This window comes from Spathaspora passalidarum (genome assembly GCF_000223485.1).
Source record: "Spathaspora passalidarum NRRL Y-27907 unplaced genomic scaffold SPAPAscaffold_5, whole genome shotgun sequence".
Classification (NCBI taxonomy): Eukaryota; Fungi; Ascomycota; class Pichiomycetes; order Serinales; family Debaryomycetaceae; genus Spathaspora; species Spathaspora passalidarum.
Genome location: NW_006767429.1, coordinates 1604062 through 1628510, shown reverse-complemented (window position 1 = coordinate 1628510; position 24449 = coordinate 1604062). Strand labels below are relative to the sequence as shown.

Below are 24449 nucleotides of genomic sequence, written 5' to 3'. Positions count from 1 at the left end.
CTTTTCCCCAATTGACACCACAACAATTCCTCTCTAATAAATCAATATAGAATAAAATAATGAGTGGATTTCGTGTATTGGATTTGGTGAAACCATTCTCACCATTTCTTCCAGAAGTGATTGCTCCAGAACGTAAGATTCAATTTCAACAAAAGGTGATGTGGACCATCATCACATTGTTGATTTTCCTTGTCATGTCGGAAATCCCATTATATGGTATTGTATCCTCCGATTCCAGTGATCCATTGTTCTGGTTGAGAATGATGCTTGCTTCTAACCGTGGTACGTTGATGGAATTGGGTATTTCCCCAATTGTTTCTTCCGGTATGCTTTTCCAATTATTACAAGGTACCAAGTTAATTCTGGTTGACATGAGTAATAAAACTGACAGAGAAAACTTCCAGGTTGGTCAAAAGTTATTGGCTATTTTGTTGGCTGTCGGACAAGCCACTGTGTACGTGTTGACTGGTATGTATGGACCTCCAAAGAGCTTGGGAGTTGGTGTTTGTTTGTTATTGATTTTACAATTGGTTTTCGCCAGTATTATTGTTATTCTTTTAGATGAATTATTACAAAAGGGCTACGGTTTAGGTAGTGGTGTTTCCTTGTTCACCGCCACCAACACTTGTGAACAAGTTTTCTGGAAGGCTTTTGCTCCAACCACCTCTACTTCTGCCAAGGGCACTGAATTTGACGGTGCTGTTGTTGCCATGTTCCACTTGTTTGGTACCAGAAAGGATAAGAGAAGAGCCTTGATTGAATCTTTCTATAGACCAAACTTGCCAAACATGTTTCAAGTTTTTGCAACTTTGTTTGTCTTTTTCGCTGTGGTTTACTTGCAAGGTTTCAGAATTGAATTGCCAATTAAATCCACCAAGCAAAGAGGTTCTTATGGAGTTTACCCAATTAGATTGTTTTACACCTCCAATATTCCAATTATGTTGCAAAGTGCCTTGAGTTCCAATGTTTTCATTATTTCCCAATTATTATTCATGAGATGGCCAAGCAACTTGTTTGTCAAGTTGTTGGGATCATGGGAACCAAGACCAGGTTCTTCTCAATTGTATGCCAACAGCGGTATTGCTTATTATATTCAACCACCATTCTCATTAACTGAAGCGTTATTAGACCCGATTAAGACCACCATTTACATTGCCTTTGTCTTGGTTTCCTGTGCCGTTTTCTCCACCACTTGGATTGAAGTCAGCGGTACCTCTCCAAGAGACATTGCCAAGCAATTCAAAGAACAAGGATTGGTTATTGCCGGTCATAGAGAAACTTCTGCTTATAGAGAATTAAAGAAGATTATTCCTACTGCCGCTGCCTTTGGTGGTGCTACCATTGGTGCCTTGTCAGTGGCCTGTGATTTAATGGGTACTTTGGGTTCCGGTACTTCTATACTTTTAGCCGTCACCACAATTTATGGATATTACGAGTTGGCTGCTAAGGAAGGTGGATTCAGTAAGAACTTGGTTTCTGGTTTTTCTGATGGTATTTAGTTGTATTTTTGTATTAGTCGCATTTTGTTGTAAACAGTACAGTTTAAGAAGAAAAAAAAATCTCACGTTTAGCTCATCGAATACATAGTAAAATTTATACAGTAACTTTATACAGCAGCAGCAGCAACATGTCTAAAGAACCAACGATATTGGAAAGTTCGGAAACTGAATCGTATCATTCAGACAAGAACAAGACATGCTACACTGAGCTTTCACTCGATGAGTTGTTCAACAATTTACAGCAGGAAACATCGGGAAAGACCATAGCAGAAGAATCCGATCAGTTTACGAAAATAGAAACTTCTATCAAGAACTTGCCTAAAATCGAATCCAACTTGGAAGACACATTGAAAGTTGTCAAGAAAAAAGATGTTATAAGGATATACGACCCCGTAGCAACCGCTGTCAAGACCGACAACAAGGAGCAGGAAACAGACAGCAGATGGTTCAATATGAAGCAACCCGAACTCACCCCTGAGATAAAACGTGACTTACAAGTCATAAAACAGAGAAGCGCATTAGATCCAAAGAGACATTATAAGAAGGATAAATGGGAGATACCAAAGTATTTCCAAATGGGGACTATTGTTGAAGGTAATGCCGAGTTCTACTCCCGATTAAAGAGAAAGCAAAGAGGGACTACCTTGGTTGAAGAAATCTTGCATGATGATGACACAAAGAAATATTTCAAGCGTAAATACTCTGAGATTCAACTGGCAAAAACCAGTGGTAAAAAGGGACATTATAAAAACATCAAGAAACAAAGAAAGAAGTTTTAACTTGTTTATCGGTATATATTTGCATTTAATACAATGGCTGTACTTGGTTTAACCTGTTCTATTTATAAGTTTCTTTGGTTGTTGCGTAGAGTATAAAACTACATTGCAATAGTTATGCATTTAAATTGTCGTTGATTAGCATTACATAGAAGGGTCGTTACATAGCTATAAGTCTACTCCAATCCCGCTCGTTGGAAAACATCCAGACGAACCTTTTCCCACAATTGTTTCTTATCTTCTTTAGATAACTTGACTTTCTTGCCTTCGATAGTTCTTAATTCCATCTTTAGTTGGTCTAATCTTAATTTATATTCATGAGCCGTGGTAGCAGCAGCGGCCAAATTGATTAAATAATTCCGGATGGCAATTTCTTTAAATTTGAACTTTAAAAATGAATGTTGATGTTGGCTTATTCCCTTGCCGCTATTTATTTGTAATAATCGGGATTGCTTAACGGATATTTCTGCTACTGATTTCTTAAAACTGGTATCGAGGTTATGTTCTTGGTATAAATTGGATGTGAACAAGGTATAGATTAATTCCTTGTCGGATATATGCGGTTGTATTAATACAATATGACATGAACTGGCTAAGTCACCAATTAACTGTGGTAATGCATTTTGATTATATTGAAAATCAGGTATGGTCGATATAACTGGTAGTTGGGTAATTATTAATTTACAGCGAGTAACATTCAAATTCCAATCAATTAACGATTCACTGACGTTTTGATATTGTAAGTCCGAACCAAGTGATATCTTGTACATTTCTTCTGGATCGAGGTCGTCTCCTACAACCGGCTTCTCACTAGGTTGTTGCTGTTGGAAATGCGACTCATGCAAGGCAATATCGTTGACTAATTGTTCCACCGTGGTCGATATTGGTTCCAGATCTTCTGGTATGGTGGCGGTGGAGCTAGAATATATGGAAGGAGCTGACCGGACAGATCTTTTTCCCGATATGCTGGAGAATATGCTTGATGACGAACTTCGATGCGACATTTGATACTTGCTGTTGTGGTTTAATGGCGGGGCCGATCGTATTGAAGCGGCACCGCCGCTTGCTCCACCTCCTCCTCCTGCTCCTCCATTTGCAGGAGGTGATGTTATTACTGACGGTGGTAATTGTTGATAGATGGCATTTCTGGCGCTGTCTCTAAAATGGGATGGTGTCAGCGTCTTCAGACGATTATTGTTTGAAAAGGGTGACCCGTACATGGTGTGCGTATGTTATGCTATGAGTATGCCAACGTGTATATATGCAATAGATGATAAATATCTTATGTACTGTTATATGAAGTTGATATATTGATGGATTGTGTTGCTGGATATAAACTATGAATATATATATGTGTATGTTGATATTAATACTACGAGCCACTCCTATATTTAAAAATTTTTTTTTTTTTTTTTTTGGTTTTCCCTTGAGAAAGGGCGGAAAATTTAATCCCAAAAAAGAAAAGGGTACACAATGGGAAAAAAAGAAATTGATTGCACAAAAGTGGAAAAACGTTTCCAAGCGTGACTAGGTGAATTTCCGAACTTGACTTGCTACAGACGTAGAGGTAGAGGCAGTTACGAAGGTTAGTGATATCTTTTTTCGAGGTGATCGTTTGTTATTGTTGACGATAAGTCACCGGCTTAGCACATTATCATTCATTTCCTGCCTACAGTATTAGTTAGTTAAACCTATTTTTACATTCCTCTCATAGTGTAATATTGTGTCAGAACCACATCCCTTGTTGTCACCACGCATTCTCCCCCAATTTCACCCCAATTTCAATAAAGTTACACTAAGTTATCTTATAATTAGAATTCTCGGTACCATTCGGAAAAACTAATTTCTGCAATGGAGCCCCGCACTTTCAATTCCGCCGGAAAAAAAGCAAGACCTAAACTGCAAGAAAATAAATCGTGTGCTTTATCAAAAGAAACAACTTGCGGTAAGACTTTTGGGGTGGGGTAAAGGTGATGATTCATTCAAAGGGAGTGTTGTGTAGTCGGATCAGCGGAATCATTCTGTATATTATAATAATCATGCTGTACTCGTATCGTTGGTATAATTGTGCTATCTTTTTGACTAATTTTTGACTAATTTTTGTTCGGAAAATCTATTAGATCCCTGCAATAGACTACCTAGATATAGTATGAGTATAATTTGAACACCGATAATTAGATTAAACTATTTCTCTTCTAGCTTAAAGATCCTTTACAGATCAAACCCTTTCGCCTTGCATACAACATTTATCTTCAATGTAGTTTATAACAATCTGGTCAAGCCTTAATCAAGCAGCAAACCCGAAAACGAAACACAAACACAAATCAGTTAAACATAGACAGGGTACATCCACGCAATTGCCCCTAAACAAATGAATTAATAAGTGCAGCTAGAATAACACCACCCCTCCACCTCCCAATAAAAACAAGCACCTCTAACCAAATAAACAGTGCAGTATTTCCAACTTGCGCACTGGGTAGTCCTTGACTTAGCTGACTGACCAGAAATTTTATTCTTTACAGCATTACAAAATACTGCACGATTAAGATTTGGTATCTGCGTAGAGAAAGAAGCACCTTCTATTTAAAAGATAGTGTCAGTATTGCCACAGTTGGTAGCACTACCACGACTAGCACAAAAAGGTCGTGTACAAATGCCCAATTGTTTTTTTTGGTATAGTTCAATTTTTTTTAGCATCACTTACATAAACAAATCAATCCTAATTCTTACAACCAATACAATCCTATCCACAATGTTAGTTGAGGAAATCATCTCACAAGATTTAGGGTTTAAATTAGATACACCTGAACATGAAATTCCACTATTTGACACTCCGATTGATTTATCAGCCCATGGTAGTCAAGATTTAAACCTTCTTGCTGTGAATAATGACTTAAGATTATTGGCAGTATCTAATATATCACAATTGAAGTTAGTATCATTAGATAAGCTTGACAAATCAACATCCATAGGTGATGCACTTTCAATTACACAAGTTCATTTTAATAGCTCCAGATTACTTGTGGTTAACACACTGAGAATTCAAACATTGTCAGTATCATCCTACCAAATTGGTGATGTTGCCCATCTTGAATATTACCCTCATTTAAACAAGGATATTAAAAGTATATTGCCGTCGCCTTATACTGATTCATTTTTGAGTTTGACTGTTGACAACGAATTATACTTGTGTGACGATAAATCAAGTACTTTAATTGCATCCAATGTCTCCAGTTATTGTTGGAAACAAGATGGATCATACATATATGCATTAAACAATGATACCACTACCTTAGCTGGTAAATCAATTGAATTTGATGACCCACCACTGGAAGACTCACACATTGTAAGCATGTTCCCATTCAACCAATATCTTTTAGTTACTTACGACATCACCCTGGATGATTTTGAACATGATATAAAGTCATATGTTTTTGAAGATAAACCGGACTATTACATTCCTATGGATGTTGATACTGCTCCCCCCTTTGGAATGGTGGAAAGAACTGCCACATATTATACGTCCACCATTAATGAATGGGTTGAATCATACCTGTATTCTTTCATTACTTCGTCCTTAGCTACCGAATTAAGCATATTGAGTTTATCAGGGCATACCTTGGAACTAATTGGATACTCAGAAGATATTTATCGTGCCCAGTTTCCCATGAATGAAGAAACCGATGACGATTGTTCACCAGTAGGGATTGGTATTTCCTTGGAATTGTCTAAAGAAGTGGCTGAGCCATGCCCAGGAGTTGATTCGGTTACTGGCAAGTTGCCTAAGGTGTACATTCTTTTGGATACCGGAAAGCTAATATCCTATTGGGTATTTCATAAACATGGTTTGATAAATGACGAGGTGTCATTACAAAGAGTAATTGATTATGAAAAGAAATTGAAAAGTAATGCGAAGCCAGTTGCGAGTGCGCCATCTATAAAACCAGTTTCTAATGAACCATCTAAAGGTAATGAAGCCACTACTGTTCAACCGGAAAATCCTTTCGGTTCTGCTGAAAACCCATTCGGGTCATCGGGTGCAAACCCATTTGGATCTTCCTCTGCCAATGCATTTAAACCTTCCACCACTTCACCAGCAACTGGATTTGGTGGGTTTGGTCAAAAATCCGATAATTTTGGAAGTACTGGTTTTGGCCAAGCTAAACCAGAGGGTTTCGGGGCTGCTGCTACCAGTGGTGCTTTTGGAGGCAGTAACTTTGGCAAGAGTTTAACTGGTGGGGCATTTGGAAATCAAACAAAGACTAGTGACACCGCATCACCATTTGGAAATCAAACTACCACCATTCCTGGAAAACAGAATACTACGAACCCTTTATCTGGACCCACCACATTTGGATCCACTAGTTTTGGTCAACCAAGTTCATTCACAACTCATGGATTTGATAATATGACTAAAACTCCTCAAGCAGCAAAGAATACCGCCCATTCTAACTTTGCTAAGTTTTCTTCTTCTGCAGCATCATTTGGATCAGGTAAGACAGATATCTTTTCTCAATCAACAGATTCTCCATTTGGTAAGCTAAATGAGAAACCGGCAAGCTCTCCATTTGGTAAGCTAAATGAGCAAGCGGGAAACTCTCCATTTGGTAAGCTAAATGAGCAACTGACAAACTCTCCATTTGGTAAGCTAAATGAGCAACCGGCAAACTCTCCATTTGCCAAATTAACAAAGGAAGAGGGGCCTAGTGATATATTTGCTCAAAAGGATGCACCTAAAGAGGATGCCAAGAAGTCTGCTTTTGGCAATTTCTCGGGATCGAAGAGCATTTTTGAACAACCAAGTCAAGAAGATAAACCTATAGAATCAAAACCAAAGAGTGTCTTTAATCCAGTTTCATTTGCTCCAGAGACAAAGAAGGATCAACCAACATTCGAGAGCTCAGAAAAACTTTCCAGTCCAGGGTTCTCTAATTTTGGTAAATTATCATTAGCCAGTGAAGAAGTTAAATCATTAGCATCACCATTTGCTAAATTAACACAGAATGCCCCAGTGGAAACACAAAGTGAGGATGTTAGTGATTTTTCAGAGGAAACCGAAGAAGAGGAAGAAATATCCGAAGAAGGCGAATCAGAAGAATTATCCGAAGAAGGTGAATCAGAAGAAATTGGACAATCAATTGATTTGATTTCTCAAATGAAATTAAAGTCCGAATCAGTAATTGAATTACCCAAGAAACAACCAACAATCCCTTCAAAATCAAAACTTGCATTGTCCAATGATGTATTATCAACTAGCGAAGAAGAAGCCGAGACGCCCGAAGAAATCAACGCTCCAGTTGAACCAATCGAGTTCCTTGTGTTTGATGGATTGACTCGTCCTACTCCAAAACAGGGAAATGTCATTGGTGATGAAATTTCACGATTAGTCAATATTACTCAAGGCAATTTATCAGTGTTGAAAGCCAATATTCAATTGCTTGGACAATTCATACAAGATCACGACTCTCCAACTAGTGCTGATTTGTCTGATGTTCAACGAATTTCTCAAAGAGATTTGTTGACTCCAACAATTGAAAAATTAGTCGATCCATTACATGTATTAAAGCTGGATTTATCCAAGCAATTGGGCCAAGTTGATGAATTATCTACCCAAGTTCAAAAATGTTTGTATGAGAAAGTTAAACTTGATAAACTTTACAGTAGATTGGCATTATTGGATACTGACAATACCAAGAGCCACGCACTCAAGCATCGACCATTGGATATTCAAAACGAGTTGATGCAAATGAATTTACGGGAGAAGTTAGCCCATGTGAAAACATTGGAATCGAAATTATACTCATTGATCATGCCAATCAAGGCTGTGAATTCATTAAACAGTGAAACGTTGAACAATATTGAACAAGTTGTATTCCAAATCAATTCTCAAATTCAAAACCAACGCGAATCAATTGATAAATTAGAGGAAGAGATTAAGAAGTTGGAAGTTGATGATAATAAAGTTGAATTGCCTCAATTGACTTCATCTCCGAGATTGAAATTAGTACAAAGATTAAGACGCACCCAACCTTCTAGTACTGCAGTTAAGTTTATGAATCAGTAGCTTCATGTTGTATATATATAATTCTTACAAGGTTAGCACGTAGGCACCACTGGATGGTGCATTTGTATAACATCTTGCAACGATTCAACCCTTCAGCCGCATATTTTACGGCTCGTACACATTTTAGTTTTTGTTATCGTTTTTTGTTGATGTAAAATATTTTATTCTGAATCGGGATTGTTACAACCACACCAGCAATGACAGCATCAGAATTGATAGGAACAAACGTGTCTATACCAGGTTCTCCTCCAGGATATGGAACTGTCAGATATATCGGAGAAATCCAGGGCAAATCTGGGGTTTTCGTTGGAATAGAACTCCATGGCAACTTAGCATCAACGCGAGGTAAAAATTCAGGGTTCGTGAATGGGATCGAATACTTCCATGTCAAGATTCCCGGAAGTGGATTGTTTTTGCCATACGATAGATTACGCACGGCCAACCCAGGAATACCTGAACGTTCCAGTGTCAACATTTCCAGAATGTCGAATCGGAGCAGTATCGGCGGGTTTGTCCTAGAAAGAAGACAACTTACACCTGAACTTGGGAGTAGCACCCCTGAACCAAGGAGGAGAGACACAAACGACGACACGATTGCTAAATTGGAGTCTGAAATTTCCAGCTTAAAACGAATAATTCAAGACAAGGACAAAAGATTGGACCAATTTGCAGTGCAACGACAGGAATGGAGGGCTGCCATGGATGAATTGGTTTCAGTTCAACAAGACGGTATTGAGGTGTTTGAAGTCAAGATTCATGAATTAGAAGTTGAGTGTAACTCTTATAAACAGGAAATTGAACGATTGAACAGTGAATTGGCCCTCTCTGGATTACCCAACAATTCAAGCAAAGAACTTGCCCAAGCCAAGGAGAAAATTGTCCAACTTGAACAAGATATTGAGAATTTATTACTGAAACAAGTCAGTAATGTGGATATAAACAACTCTGGTTTACAAAAACAAATAGACAGTTTGAAAAGCGAACTTGAATCAAGACCTAAAATGGATAATCTTTTAAACTTGCAAAAAGAATTGGATGAATTGGATTCAATGTATCATGAACAATTACAATCTAAAGATCAACAGATTAAACAATTGGAACAAGAAGTTGAAAAGTTAAAGCGTAGCCATGGAAGTGCCAGCAGCGAACCATTTGCCATGTCTACTAGCACTAGCGACGAGCTACCAATTTACCAATCGTCAACTCCAGTTGATCCAAGTTCAGGTAAAAATGATTGGTGTGGATTATGTGAACGTGAAGGCCATAGCAGTATAAACTGTCCTTATGAAAATGATATATTTTAAAATACTATTTATGCTACATCTATATCTACCACTTCAGGTTCAAGGTCATCGTCACCTTCACCATTTGCATATACAATATCCTTTTCTTCAGTACTTTCTTCTATATCAATAACTTTTTGTCTAATTTCAGATTGTAATGTTAAAAGTTGTAATCTTCCTTGAATGACAATTAAATGTGGTAAAAGTTCAAGCCCAGAAGATAATTCCTTTTGTAAGTTCTTTAAGTTTGATTGGTCAGATTTGGCAATGACCCCCCCATAAGTTAAAAGAATCCATTTCAACCAGATTCCGAGTGATTTGTTTATAGAACAGTCTTTTGACACTTCGTTGCTTATGATGGAATATAATTTTTCAATACTAGTATTGCTTACTTGGTCAAACACTAATGCCTTGATGGTTTGTTTAATTGTTTCTTCGTTATTAATGCTGGAACATAATTTCACAATAGAATTCTTGTTGAGTTCCGTAGAGTTCAATTTTTCAAGTAAAGTTTCCAACAATTGTGAATATTCAACGTTGTTAATTGCAGTAATTTTAGGAATATGAATCTTGGCGTTTGGTAGCGATGACGAAGATGACTTTGTAGTTTCTGTGTTTATGATTTCTCCTTCGTTATCAGATATCCAGTGAATATCGCTAATTTCAACATCATTTAAATCTTTGTATGCACCAACCAAGATTGATTCATGGGTGAAAAGTTCGGTAACATTGTTGGTGGTAATAGTTTTGGAAACTTGCTTGTCCCCAAATCTGACCAAGTATACTTTTTCCTGGGTTGATACTTGGATATATTCTTCCGCGATATATGATACAGTGGACAACACAGTCGCGTTTCCGGTATATTCAATCTTAGTATAGTGGTCAAGGTCCTTTAAGTTGACAATGTATAACTCGTCCGCTAACACCGCAAGTAAATCTGGTTTTGTTTTAGATTGTATAATTTGGGTGACACCCTTGATTTCAAGCTCATGCTCTTGAACAAATTTGTTTTTAACTATCTTACCAAGGGATAATTTGGAACCATCGCTGAGGACAACATGGGGTGCTTTTCCTGGCAAGACTTCAATAGTAGTTGCAGATGGCACTTGAATGGAAATAACTGTGTCATCATCACTCGAGTACTTTATAAGACTGTCCTTAGACTTTATCCATATGAAATTATCGGCCTTGATTAATTTGGTGCCTGGGACCCTGGTGGTGAATTGTTTGATTGGTTTATTCAGTAATGGAGATAATACAATTAAATTTCCTGATTCGTCAAGAGCAATTAATGTGTCGTTTGAAATGTCTACTGGTGTATCTTCAGATGTTCTCTTTCTTCTTTTGGGTGATTTGGAAACGGAAGTGCTCCAAATAATGTCTATGATTGAATTTTCAAGGAATATCGAGTTGGCTACACTCGAGGTGACAGTTTCATTTTCTTGTGAAAGTTTGTAAAACCTAATTTCGTTCTTTCCATGACGGGATATTGAACATGCAATGTATTTACCACCTTCTTGAACAGCGAATCTCATGGTTGTTGTGTAGTAATTAGCTTGGAGTACTTGAAGACTTTACTTAATTTTTTTTTCAGCTAACAAACCGATGAGATGTTTGAACATCGCGCACGACTCCTACTTTTTATTTTTTTTATTATTTTTTTTTTTTTTTGTCAAGCAGCCAAATTGGTTGCAAATATCAAATAAACATTTTGAAAACTTACATAACAAAATATCTTACTTTACATCAATAATAATATGTACAGTATATGCTATATTTACTTCTTTTGTTGAATCTCAATCATTTGCTGCACTTGAAGTTTACACAACTCTTTCAAATCGAAAACATCAGCTTTTAATTCTTCAACTTGTTCTGATTTTTCACCAATCAATTCAAGCATAGTTTGCTCCTTCCTGTCCTTTTCCAGTATTTGCTTCTTCAACTCATCTATTTGAACATTCATTTGCGACATTTCATCATTCAACTTCAAACTTTCAAACAACTCTTGTTCAAGCTTCTCCTTATCCATGGATAATTTACTATATTCATCTTTCAAGGTGTTGAGTTCAATTTCCAACCGCCTTATAGTTGAACTCATCTTATTCACCAATTGAATATTATTACTGTGCGAACTTGTAGGGATATTGCCAAGGTGATTATACACCAGTTCTCCTCGTAAATCGTATCCGTCTTCAACGCCGATCTCCGTGAATGAAGTCAGTGATTGGTTGCGACTGTTGTCGATGTAAATACCTGAAAAGTCTCGATTTATGGCTGGTGTAGTCGATGATTCTCCAAACCTTATATCATTCCAGCTTGCTGCTGATAAATTGCCCAATGAAATTTGTCTGGTTGAATTATCCAAATTCAATTGTAATTCACTAGCTGATTTCTGTTGTTCCTTCAATTTTTCAATTGTGTCGTTCAATGTTTCAATCTTGGTGTTTAATTTAGCACGATCTTGATTATAAATGTGTTGTAACTTATCAAATTTATCTTGCAATTCAACAAAATCGTTTTCCTTGATCTTAATACTTAGCTCATGGTTCTGAATTTGTTGTTCAAGTGTAGTGACTTCTTGTGTTAATTTCCTAACTTCATTGTCCAGGGAAATTAATAAATTATTAACTTTGGTTAAGTCTTGAGTTAATTTATTCTTTTGCTTCTTAAGCTGCTCGATCGTGTTTGTCAAATTATCAATTTTTAGTAATAAATTAGATTCAATTACCTTCCAATTCTGTTGTGATGATAAATATTGCTTTTGAAGATTATGATGCGATTCTGAAAGCTTGATAAACTCCTCAATCTTACCTTTGTCGGATTCATCGCTGGTTTCAGAAATAGTCACATTTGACTCTTGTTCTAATCGCAAGTTTTCAATTTTATCTTCAAGACGAGAAATTTCTCTACCATAACTTTGCTTAGCTGACATTAATTCATTCTTCAAATCTTGCAAAATATTCTCCTTGGAATCCAATTCAAGGCTATGTTGTGATTTCATAATATCAATTTGAATTTTCAAATCATTAAGCTCTTTAACCGTTGCTTTATTTAATGAAACTTCTTGCTCATGTGTAAGTACAAGATCAGAATACTTTTGTTGTAAACCATTGGCTTGCTCCAATTCTTGTGTCGTATTGGCTAATTTATAGTTAAGCTCACCAAACTTTTCTTTAAATTGATCAAATGATTTAAATTTATGAAGACGCAAGAATTCTTGGAATTCTTGTAATTTTAAGCTTGATTCATCACTTTTGATTAAATAATCTTGTAAATTTTCTTCCAACTGTAGATTGGTGTTTTTTAATTTCTTGATGGTATCATTCAACTTCAATTCTTTATGAGAAAGCGATTCACCTTCTTCACGCAATTCCTTAATCATGGATTCCTGGGCAGAAATTTTCCTTAATAATTCCTCGCGTTCCTTCTCAAATGGATTGACGGTAGTTAAACTTACGGCCAGTGGAGAAGCCTGTGGAGGTTCATATGTAATGGGTTCTGGACTCTTTAATTTGGTTTCCTCGTTAGATTCTACTATCTCAACTGGGGCTTCTTCGGGTATAACTGTGTCAACTACGGGTTGAGGAGCAGGGGTGGCAGTAGTCGAAGCTGGAGGTTCAGCAGAAGGTGATTTTGATTTTGTTGATTTTTTAGATTTTCCTTTAGCAGCTTGCGCCAACCTTTCTTGTAATGTAAGACGCTTACGAACTGGCTTTTTGGGTACTGGTTCTGATTCAGCTTTTGTTTCTGTCTGTGTTTCTGTCTGTGGCTCTGGCTCTTTCTTTTCGGATTCTTGAGCTGGGTCTGATGATTCTTTGTTTTGTTCCGGTTCTTTCTCGGTAGCTTCAGGTCCTAAAGCCAGAGAGGTCTGGTCTATTGAATCTACTTGAACTTTGACGTCAGGGGCATTTTCAGATTGAAGATTTTGTTCAGTATCCTGTTCTGTTTCGGTTTTCTGTGATTGATCCGGTATAGGCTCCTGTTTGACTGGTTGGAGAACGGCACCAACTTCAGAACTTGATTGATCCTGTTGTGTAATCTTTTCTTCTTGAGTTATTTCATCAGATGGGGCTGTGACTGCGGGATCATTATTAACTTCGTCGCTATCAAGTTGTTGTGATTCATCTTTTGTTTCATTCTGTTGTGCAATAACTTCTGCTATGGGCTCATTTAAAGATATTAAATCTTCAACTTCATCCGGAGAAGCTAAATGAGTAGGGGAAGATGGTTTTATCTCCATTTCACCATTACTTTCTGGCAATTTTTGTGGTATTTCATCTGGTGTTTCAATACATACATTCTGTGAATCAAGTGGTTGTTCCCCAGCAGCTGTTTCCGTGTGTTGTTTGGATATTTCATCTCCAGACTGGGTATTCACTGCCGTTTCAGATTCCCCGTCGTGTATTAAATTCAGTGATTCTTGAATAGGTTGCTTTATATGTTGATCATCCTGTTGTTTGCCCAGCACGGCTGGCGTGTCGAGTTCAGTTTCGTCAACAAGTTTAGAATCCGGAGAATCATCAATCACGTCTTGAATTTCATTATTGTGAGAAAGTATCTTCTCGCTGGAAATTTCCTCCTGCATGCTTGGTTATATCTTGATCAATCGATAATTACGACCACTAACTATAAAGTGGTTGACAAAGATAGTCCGCACCGTGTGTAAAAAAAAAAGTGTACGTGGATATGGGTATATGCAGGAATGGTTAGATCCACTGGACCAAAACCAGCGTACCTAAGATGCTGCAAAAAACTGCAAGCTTTTAAATAAGGGGTATTTACGAAAGGATGTATTATTGAATCATACTAGGTCTTGGAATGTTCTGTTTCTGTAAATTTGAATGTTAAGGTTGGATTTTTGTTTTCCTTCTAATTTGATGCTAAGGCTACCATTAGTGCTCACGTGGGGTGTATCTTTATTTAGGAAAATTCCAAGCTTGAATTATTTACTTTTTAATCATTATGAGGAACTCTGACAAGAGTTGAACAATAATATATTACAAGCCTTGTCGTGTTTAGAAAAATTTTTAACAAGAAATGTTTCTTATTAACTGTCTATTTAACAACCTCAGTTGATTAATTCACCTTACCGCACGATCGAATCTGATAAAGTAAATTCAAATTGTTCATTCAACAAAACAATGAGCATTGTAAGTTTCAAATCAATGAAATTACAGGCGTGACTCTTGCATAGTTCTCTCGATGTACATCAACGCCTAAATTGAACCCCCCCCCCCCCTTTTGTAATTGATGTCATTGTATAATTCCAATCCCCGGAGTATCTGGTAATAGTACATAACCACGCTGATCTAATCCATAAGCATCAGTAACATTATACGGTTTACACTTGTTTATTCATCTAGCACGGTGTTCTCTATGATGTCATGATATTTTGTTCTACTAAGCCCAATTGTCATGGTCTATCTCGAAATATTTTGCTGGATGGGAATTATTTTATAGACGTTCTCTTTTCTGGTGACCCCCCTCCCCCCCTCTGTGATCCTCACAGGGAATATCCGCAATTATCCGCCCAATTGTTTCTCTTTTCTTTTTTGACTTACCCCCTCAACGGATCTATTGCAACGGTTCGGGAAGATTGCAAAATGTTCCAAACCCCTTCCGTTGCATTGTCATTAACAATCCTTATCCCCGGTTCAATTGGAACTGTCCCCTCACCTTGGTAGTTTGTTGGGCATTCTCCAACCAAGAACAAGAGATCCAACACAATATACTATACGAGTGTGGCTGCTTGTGATAAAACTAGGGTCCATTGTTTTATCATCATTCCACGGATATGCACAATTGCTAATATTTTCTATCATAGCAAAGCATCTCGTTTAGAATTTCACTGGCTGCACTTGTGATCGAATCTGGCGGTTTACTACATACGAATTGAATAATTAATTTGTATTTACAAATTTATACAAATACATCATAATAAATAATGGCAAATCAAGAACTGAAACTGAATATCATAATTAATTTAAGGTAATCCCTGGTTAATAGCAGTATTAGTGTCCTTTTGAGATTCCCCACTTGGTTCTAAATTGTCATTACTGCTTCCTGCACCAGCAACTGCAACCAATGCAGGTGGTTGATATACTTGTTGGATTCCCATAGATGGATACATAGGAATTGTAGGATATCGTTGGGTTGCACTGTGGTGAGGCAATGGCTGGGTAATTACTGATGGTGGTGGCGCCAATGGTGCCGATGCAACAGCTGCTGCGGCAGTGGTTGGATATGGTTGGTGATAATACATATAACTTGGAGTTTGACGTTGGTTCATGGAATTCGAAGTTTCCATTGATGCAGTACTTGAAGCACGTAATTGTTGTTGTGGAGGGTAGTTACCATACCAATAATTGCCGGAACTATAATCATTTTGTTGTTGTTGTTGCTGCTGCTGATGTTGTTGTTGAGATTGATTACCTGTTGATATCAGTTGTTCTTTAATATTAATATCCTTATTTCTATCGTTGTTTGTATTTTGAAAATCAGCCTTTGATTTACGATGACCATGTTTTTTTGTAACAATATGAGTATTTAAGTGATTTAAAGAGCCATAACTCTTTATGCAACCAGGATACGAACAACTGTACTTCCTCACAATTTGGTTGTAGCGTCTACGGAATCTTCTTCCGCGTTTATTAGCAATATCCATACCTGGAGCACCTGGATGATATTGCTGTAGAGAGTGGTGTATTGGGGCGCCTGTAGGAAGCATTTGATGAGGTGCTGCATTATAGGTTGGTTGCATGTATGGATAATTTGCAATATATGTTTGATTCATTTGCATGACATATGACCTTTGATAAGGGTCAACTGTATTGGTTGAAGTATTCACATACTCTGGCGATGAAGATGAACCATTAGTATCCGTTGGTTTGTACTGTTGCTCGTTATAGTAATGATTAGGAATGTCACTATTTGATAAAGAGTTTATGGACGAGTCAATTGGTGGAAGTACTAGTTTGTTGTGCTCTTTTGGTTTCGTAAGGATCAGATTTATAGCCATATTCTTATAATTCGCTGAGGCAGACGTTAACACCCCATTAGGTGTTTCAGTCGTTTCATCCTTTATTTGTCCATTTTGGAATCCCATTATTGTTAAAATTGCAAGATATAGCCTAGGTTTGTGCTATATATATGACCGAGAAATGATGCGGAAAATTGAACCAAACCAGAGACCGTAGTTGTTGTTCAGTGCAACTGGTTTATTAATGAAGTTAGACAAGTGATGCTTGTTGATTTTTTCGTCCAATTGTGAAATTTCAGAAACAACTGTCTTGGTTGTCCTTTGTTATTTGTCTTTTGCAAAAACCAAAATCCAGGTTACGATCGATGGCCACAAATATTTCAAATTGAAAAAAAATTAAGGTTAATGAATCCTAGTTTATCTATACCGATGCTTTTGACTTTTTTTTTTTTCTTTGTCAATTAGGTAAATTAATCTCTAGAACAGGAAGCCTAACTCAGCAATAAATAAAGTTAAAGGTATAGTATAAAAGAATGAAGGAGGGGGATATGATGAAGCGATTTCAAAGAAAAAAAAAATAAAAAAAAATTAAGTTCAACTAGTTCTTATTAGTAGTTAACCAGACCTGTTGATATATTTATATTTTTGGTGATTCAGAAACTCTAAAAAAATTGAAACTCAAAAATATCACAAACCCTGTTTCTTTCTGTCTCTCTTTCCTTTTTATTTTTTTTGTTTATTCTGAAATTTTCAATTGGGTTTTTTTTGGTGGAATTATTTTTTATGTATAGTAACAGTTTAATTATATAAATAAAAAATAATTTAAAATGGCCCTTTATAGTAACATGGCTTTTTCTTATTGCTTTTCTTTTTTTTTCTTTTTAGTGTCCGAATTTCAGACCATGGTACTTAACAATGGCCACTATATTAATTTTATATATGCTTCCACCCTATTACGTAACATTGTTATTTTGCTTTTTGGCAACAAAAATCAACATGTCTTTCTTTTGTGCACTTTCTTTTTCGAACTTGAAATCCAAATCTTAAAAACAAGACCAAGCATGAAAAAATTACTAAAGCTTAAAATTTTAGATGGAGCAGGACATTAAAAAATTGTCAGCTTGGGGTAGTCAACCTTCTAAATGCTACCCATATTTACAATTGTGTCCGATAGTATGCTGGAAATGGTCAGGTTTTGCCTACTTTGTGAAATAAAAAGAAAAGGGTATTTTTTCGGTCGGAATTACTAAATTGAGTACACCCGCACACATCCACACCACACCCACCCTTCTAGATGTTTCTTTTACATGATTCCTGTGATTCCATACTTAGCTAATGCATAATTCAATTTCAGGCTTAATGTATTATTTAAAAAAATAATAATAACTTTGTTTTGCTTTAGATTGTCTTTTCCCAAAATTGATATTATCACAAAACGAGAAAAAGATCACAAAAAAATAATCTTTATAAAAATCCCCCAAATAATAACGAACTTTTGTTGGATTAAAAAATATGCTGTTACATCCTACTCGAACCATGGGGGGGGAAGGAGAGATAACCTCTCGGGCGTCAATGATGTGACATTAGCAATAAGAATTTTAAAATATTCGATAAAACTTGTCTAAAATAGTTCTAAATCGGCAAAGATTTAAAGGTGATGTTCTAAATTCTAAATCAATTTAAATTAAATTAAATCATAGCCATTCACTTGAATGCACAGAATCACACAGACTACCAACAATTGAGCTTTTTTTTTTATTTTTGTACCCTTACATGGCACGCACAGTTCGGCTTAAGAGTGCAAAAGAAAATAAAACAAGACCGAAAAAAAAAAGAAAATGCCATTCCATCACAGGGACCATTATTATTTTTTATCAGAACAATACATTTATGTAGATGCGAAAAATATTTTTATGTTCCAAATGACATTCCGTGACGCTAAAACTCGAACAAATATTGCAACTTTCGGAGTATATTACGGTGAAACTAACGTAACCATATCCTTATTGGGGAAGTTCTTCGATAGGATTAAAACTTTTCAAATAATATTGTTATCGTTTCAATCGGTAGGACCCTCCCCCCCCCCCTTCTACGCTTTTTGATGGTGATCTGGCCAAGCATTCTAAGCCCACCCCCCGCATGGGGTTTTTTTTCTTTCTCGACAACCTGGACGGTTGAACGTCTTCCAGTTGTCCTTTCTACCATGTCAACGGTGTTATTAACCAAAATTAGTCGATCAGCTGACGATTACACGAGGTGGAAACAGTAATGGCTAGAAAGAACTTATAGTGTAACCGCCCATAATTGTTGTAAAAAATATCTGAAATTTCGGTAATGCATACTGTCAAATATGGCGCATCCCCCTTTTTATGCAATGCAACTATCAAATCAATAACCAATGGTCATGTGGCGTCTAATTGCTTGCTAACTATTGTTTTCTACGTTTCGTTTAAGATAATCAACATATGAAATAACCCTTTGTTTCGTTTCGGCATTAAGACTAAAAAAGAAACTTGCATTGTTTGTAATTTCTCGAATACATTACATTCACTTATCAGTGGAGGAATTAGTTTGACTATTTTCTTTAGCTTAAAGTGCATGAGAGGAAGCAAACACGGCAATAACGGGGCAATAACGGGGCAGTGCAAACATTTAGATATCTAAATTCACAATGTTTAGAATAGTGATTACGCAATATTACTTTCTGTGTAATTAGGAGATGCACGCAAAGCTATTAACATGAATTTGTCTTATTTCTCATGTTAGTTTTTGACCACCCCGTTGGATGGAATACGAGCTAGTTGATCTACCTAAGCTGCATGGTAGATTTCATTTCCCTGGAGAATGGTTCGATTTTACCTCTTTGTGAAGTTCCAAGTCTCCTCCCGCAGTAGCTTGCGTGGAGAAACACAACAATATCGATTGTCACTTGCAGGTGAATCATACGTTAAGATTGGGAATACAAATCTTAAATTTAGTCGCAGCAACTATATTTTTCTAGACCAGGGATCCGAAAATGGAATGACGGACACATTTCTCTCAATTTCCAAACGAGGAAATGGAACCTAAAATTATGATTTATTTGTTTGCTAACTTCCGAACTTTGCTTTACCGCCTCGCCCGGTAATCCACCTTGATACATTTTTGTAGTTTGGTAATCTTTAAACGTCTTTTATTATTTGTAACTAGTTGAGAGTTTTAAGCGTTGCCAGTGTATTCATTTGGTGCAATTTAGTTCTTTAGCGAGCACTAGCTAGCTAGATTGAACTATTGGTGAAACAGATGGTCTATCTCTAATTAGACACTTATGTTGACTGAGAACTACTCCAATTTGCTCTAAAAAATGGATCTATGCTTGTCTATTTCATAGCACTTAGTCCAAAAAACTCGACTTTCTATTACATTGTTTGTAATTTTTCAAATACAAACCCAATATAGAATCCAACAGCTTCTTTCTCGTCACCTTCAGCACCATACTTCCCGTCACTTCTTTTGATACCTTCAATTAGATGTTTATTCAATTTCAGGAAATAGCGAGGTATTTCTTGATTGAAAATGTCAATGAAATTTTTCTTATATTTAAGGGTAAGCCCATATTCTTCACATAACGTTCTTAAAGTTTCAAAAGGGACAACATATTCAGGTACATCGTCAACAGCATCCTTCAACCAATATCTATATTTATTACCAAATGGAGGACGGAATACACCATCTGCTGGAGGCTCTTTATCAAACGTAACTGAATATAATTCATTCCCAAATTTACATTTCCCAGCTTCAGTTTTATAATATTGTTTTTGAACAATCTTTGACTTGATAACATCTGACGATGGGATAGTTCCAATAAAAGCTCCCCCTGATCTTAAAGATCTTGTCACATTTGTCAATAAAGTTCGTACTTTTTCTTCAGATTCAAATGCATAATGTAAGGCAAATTGAATGGAAACAGCATCAACTGGGAAAGCACGATTTATAATCCCTGGAAAGTTTGGTTCCAAGATATTGGGAACAAATTCAGTGAAACAATCACCAGTAGCAAAACATGCTTCAAAGTTATATCTACTAGATCCATGTCTTCCATCCCTTGTGTTTCTCAATCTTGCTTTTTGTTTTGAATATCGTTCGTATGCTTCCCTAACTGATAAATCGGAAATATCGACACCAATATATTGTTCAATGCCTACAAATTCACATTTGTTCAAATCACCACCTTTACCACAACATAAATCCAAAAAGGAAAATATTTCTGATTCTTCACGGTTATGTTTAACGAAATTTCCTAACAACATGTATTTAATAGCATTATTAAAATTTCTTAATTTGTAAATTGGAGAATTGACTCTAGAACCTTGGAATTTGGATTGCTGTGTTCTTTGATTATAATGAGCTCTAACAATTGAATTGATATCCTTGTTTTCTCTATTTGTAATTCTACTTTGGAATGTATGATAGTTTGAGATTTGGTGGTTTACGGAAGGATTAGCAACATCTAAATTGGAATAAGGATTAACTTCTTCCTCTTCTTCGGGTTCTTCTTGGTGACGATTGTTTCTTTGATGTATCTTATCAATGCTTCTCTCTAATTCGTCACGAGAACGCTTTATACGTTGTAATCTTGGGTCTGACGTGGCACCAGTACTTGGTGTAGAGGGTGCAGCAGCAGCTTTCACTTGTCTAGAACCGTATTTATCGTATTTATGATCAACTCCTCTATCTGACTTTCGCCAAGCTGGTACTTCGCTTTCATATTGATATGCAGAAGCTATAGTAGTTTGTCTAGTATCTGCCGAATTTCTTCTTCTAATAGAAAATTCAGAAGGTAAATCATCCTTTGCTTTAATACGTTTGGCTAATGGTTCTTCTGGAGAAGCAGAGCTAATTTCTGGTTCTATTAGTTTGGATGACTCCTGTGTCAGCTCGTTAGACATGTTGGTCTTGTCCATCTTGGTGGGTAAAAGTTGGCAGCATTTAATTTTAGTTTAGTTCTTTCTTTTTTTTTTTTTTTGGCTGGGTACTATTTTTTTTTACTAGGTTGTCAAAATCATAACTATGGAGAATATCTATTAGCAAAATCTACACTATATCTCTACAACATTGACTTTTCAAGTAATTCCTCATTGAATATCTTGATGATCGGCTCAATGAATTCTTTCCTATTGGGCACTAAATGACCTCCATCATGAACAAATATCTTGGCTTTTCCTTCTGGATATAACGATTCTGCATATTGACTTCTAATGGGAGTGACAACGCTGTCATTGCTTCCATTTACAAATATTAACTTGGTAGATAAATCAGCTGGTGGGATGCAATAACGTTCTGCGTCATCTGTTATCTTCACTGCTTGTTTAAATTCTTCAAAATCTTCAATTTCATGGTTAATTCTTTCTATATTCTCTGGTGAACGATCACCACTTGGTTCAGTAAGAACAAAGCATGACACAAACATTGCAAGTTTAAATGAGCCATGTGAGGGTAATAACTTGTTAATACTATTAGTTATCATTAAAGCCATAGCAGCACCTTGCGAAAAACCAATAATTCCATCATAAGGACCATTTTGGTTAATATGTTTAATTACATAGTCGATAGATTCGGTTAACCCAACGTTAATGCCTGGACCTTGATGATCCCACCAACAACGGTTGTTACCCTTATCTACTATACTTTGCCATACTTGTTGGGCTTCAGGTTCAGTAGGTGCCAATGGGAATGATATTTTGTCTTTGGAGTCAATTAATTGTGGTGGATCAAGATAATCAAGTTGTAGATTAAGTTTCTTGGTTAGTTGTTTGCGAATACCAGATGATTTGGCAGCAAATGTAGATCCATTTTGGAGGAATCCTGGAAGGCAAAGGATTTTCTTGGTCATGGAATTTAATAGTTGTCGTTGTATAGTGTAACTCTAATAACAGTGATCTTCAAGATTTGTAATTTGCACGACAACTTTCACAAAGTAGTTACGAATTTAAAAGAGGGATCTCCCCCACTCCAAATGCTTTACTTGTTTTTTTAAGTAAATATTGAATTAAAACTGCTAAATTAAGTGCTTGTTGTGTTAAAAAAGTATTGAACTTGTTTTGAAAGACTAACAGTAAACATTTTAGTTTCAACTGCTTTGAAAGATGCTTCTCGTGTAAAGAATATCCTGAATTGGAATATATTTCGTGAAAAGTTTGCAAAACTAGTAAAAAAATTTATTGAACATTGTAAGATTATTAAATCACTCCATCAATTCTAACTAGTACAATGTCACTTGATTTAAAGATCTTCCAATATCAATTGTTCAGAGCCCAGATAATGTAATCATGATTAAGTAGTCAGGAAAGACGTTCTCGTCAAGGGAAATCTTACGTGCGGCTCAAAAAAAAATTGATATTCTTTTGTATAAATGCTGTCTCAGTTTTGAATATCAATCTCATCACTCATTTAACAGTAACTTACCATGTCACAATTTGAGAACTTTTTCAGTAAGATTCAGGATGAGATAGAGAAAGAGTATGTCTAAATTTAACCATGAAATTTAAAAGCACAAAATCGCTAACAGTTGACAAGTTTACAACAAAAATCTGCGTTGCAAGAATTAGAACACCAGTTGGATCTAAAATTAATTCCACACAAGAATTTTATTAATGAACTTAGTGCGTTAAATCCACAAGATCTAATCACCATTCCTACACTCACAAGCCCAGAAATCCCAATTCCGGAGATTCTTGATGAATTCACCACGTCATTAGGGAAATTAGATTGTAAAGCAGTCCAAAAGGAACGACTTTTAAACAAATCAATAGAAGAGTGCGCAGTACTTATACTCGCTTATCGCTATTACCGTCTGATTGGAGAATGTTTCAACACGGATGGTGAGACAGTAAAAGTTCCGATGGTTCTGAACTCACATTTGGTAGGTACAATTGGTACTCCACGTGAGCTCTCACATCTCTTAAATTTAGAGAAAATAGATTACCAGGTTTATTTATTGGCATTATTAAGAGTAGTAGATACCATTGTTGATTATACTAGTAGTACTGTTATTCGTTTGTCAATTGGATCAAATTCACCCAAAGATTATACCATTGCAATGATTAATCTGGAAATTGTTTCTAAGCTTCAAAAGGGGTATCAATTATTAGATTTGAAAAATGACATTTTGAGAAAGAAATATGATGGTTTAAAGTATAATTCACAAAGGCTAAATAAGATTGTCTACGATCTATCTCTTAGAAATTTGATATCATGCAAAGGTGAAGTTGTATAATTACATAGTTTAACCTATAATCTATTTTTAGTCGTTTTGCGTTGTTTTGTTTAACTAAAAGTAGTTACTTCACTACGGTGCTCGTATCATATTGTTAGAGCCTTAACTCTAAAAGTTAAACTACCTAAAAAGGAGAGAATTTATTTCTTAGAGGAAATGTCAAAACCGTGCCATGATTACTTAGAACAGCCAAACTTCCTATTTGGGTGTGATACCTGCATATAAGAACCATGCTTGCAACTTTTGATTGCATATGAGTTTTGCAACAACCAAATTCGTATCTAATTTAAGCTTTTCACATGGTTACACTATTAACTATATTTGAAGAAGTGTCTTATTTTAAAAAACTCTAAACCCCACAAAGTAGTTTATTATATAACCAGCTTAATTTTTCTGGAATACTGATTTTTATTTATCACCTGCCATTATAACCAAAATGTCAAAGTTTGATGAATTTTTCCATACTATTAAAGATGGAGTTGATAAAGAGTATGTATATACCACAAACATATAGGTTTGCATAGATAATTAACCTTTTCCATCCTGTAGTTTACAACAAAGAACACCTTTACAGGATTTAGAACATCAATTTT

General features: G+C 36.0%; 11 protein-coding genes across 11 annotated transcripts; 5 read left to right on the top strand and 6 right to left on the bottom strand. All coding sequences in view use genetic code 12, as the record gives it.

Annotated features, from left to right (window-relative positions):
- Positions 1-11: 11 nt before the first annotated feature.
- SEC61 (translocon subunit) lies at positions 12-1612 on the top strand (the record flags this gene model as incomplete). The annotated part of the gene is made up of 1 exon (XM_007376594.1): positions 12-1612. One exon carries the CDS (start codon positions 60-62, stop codon positions 1497-1499), a length of 1440 nt encoding a protein of 479 aa, XP_007376656.1.
- SPAPADRAFT_62484 (uncharacterized protein) lies at positions 1584-3649 on the top strand (the record flags this gene model as incomplete). The annotated part of the gene is made up of 1 exon (XM_007376592.1): positions 1584-3649. One exon carries the CDS (start codon positions 1628-1630, stop codon positions 2276-2278), a length of 651 nt encoding a protein of 216 aa, XP_007376654.1.
- STD1 (Std1p) lies at positions 2452-3495 on the bottom strand (the record flags this gene model as incomplete). The annotated part of the gene is made up of 1 exon (XM_007376593.1): positions 2452-3495. One exon carries the CDS (start codon positions 3493-3495, stop codon positions 2452-2454), a length of 1044 nt encoding a protein of 347 aa, XP_007376655.1.
- A 1378-nt stretch (positions 3650-5027) lies between the features above and the next one.
- NUP159 (FG-nucleoporin) lies at positions 5028-8339 on the top strand (the record flags this gene model as incomplete). The annotated part of the gene is made up of 1 exon (XM_007376591.1): positions 5028-8339. The coding sequence occupies one exon, from the start codon at positions 5028-5030 to the stop codon at positions 8337-8339; it is 3312 nt and encodes a 1103-aa protein (XP_007376653.1).
- Positions 8340-8507: 168 nt separating this feature from the next.
- UTP9 (Utp9p) lies at positions 8508-11168 on the bottom strand (the record flags this gene model as incomplete). The annotated part of the gene is made up of 1 exon (XM_007376589.1): positions 8508-11168. One exon carries the CDS (start codon positions 11155-11157, stop codon positions 9652-9654), a length of 1506 nt encoding a protein of 501 aa, XP_007376651.1.
- Positions 8537-9606, top strand: SPAPADRAFT_51841 (uncharacterized protein; the record flags this gene model as incomplete). Its single annotated transcript, XM_007376590.1, has 2 exons — positions 8537-9576; positions 9600-9606. The coding sequence occupies 2 exons, from the start codon at positions 8537-8539 to the stop codon at positions 9604-9606; spliced, it is 1047 nt and encodes a 348-aa protein (XP_007376652.1).
- A 113-nt stretch (positions 11169-11281) lies between the features above and the next one.
- Positions 11282-13862, bottom strand: SPAPADRAFT_155618 (uncharacterized protein; the record flags this gene model as incomplete). The annotated part of the gene is made up of 2 exons (XM_007376588.1): positions 11282-13094; positions 13158-13862. 2 exons carry the CDS (start codon positions 13860-13862, stop codon positions 11400-11402), a joined length of 2400 nt encoding a protein of 799 aa, XP_007376650.1.
- A 1326-nt stretch (positions 13863-15188) lies between these two features.
- WOR4 (Wor4p) lies at positions 15189-17165 on the bottom strand (the record flags this gene model as incomplete). Its single annotated transcript, XM_007376587.1, has 1 exon — positions 15189-17165. The coding sequence occupies one exon, from the start codon at positions 16725-16727 to the stop codon at positions 15606-15608; it is 1122 nt and encodes a 373-aa protein (XP_007376649.1).
- Positions 17166-18996: 1831 nt separating this feature from the next.
- ABD1 (mRNA (guanine-N7)-methyltransferase) lies at positions 18997-21582 on the bottom strand (the record flags this gene model as incomplete). Its single annotated transcript, XM_007376586.1, has 1 exon — positions 18997-21582. The coding sequence occupies one exon, from the start codon at positions 21542-21544 to the stop codon at positions 20000-20002; it is 1545 nt and encodes a 514-aa protein (XP_007376648.1).
- A 53-nt stretch (positions 21583-21635) lies between these two features.
- SPAPADRAFT_62479 (putative serine hydrolase) lies at positions 21636-22507 on the bottom strand (the record flags this gene model as incomplete). The annotated part of the gene is made up of 1 exon (XM_007376585.1): positions 21636-22507. The coding sequence occupies one exon, from the start codon at positions 22471-22473 to the stop codon at positions 21688-21690; it is 786 nt and encodes a 261-aa protein (XP_007376647.1).
- A 520-nt stretch (positions 22508-23027) lies between these two features.
- On the top strand, positions 23028-23966 carry SPAPADRAFT_62478 (translin; the record flags this gene model as incomplete). Its single annotated transcript, XM_007376584.1, has 2 exons — positions 23028-23099; positions 23157-23966. The coding sequence occupies 2 exons, from the start codon at positions 23047-23049 to the stop codon at positions 23854-23856; spliced, it is 753 nt and encodes a 250-aa protein (XP_007376646.1).
- Between the last annotated feature and the right edge of the window lie 483 nt (positions 23967-24449).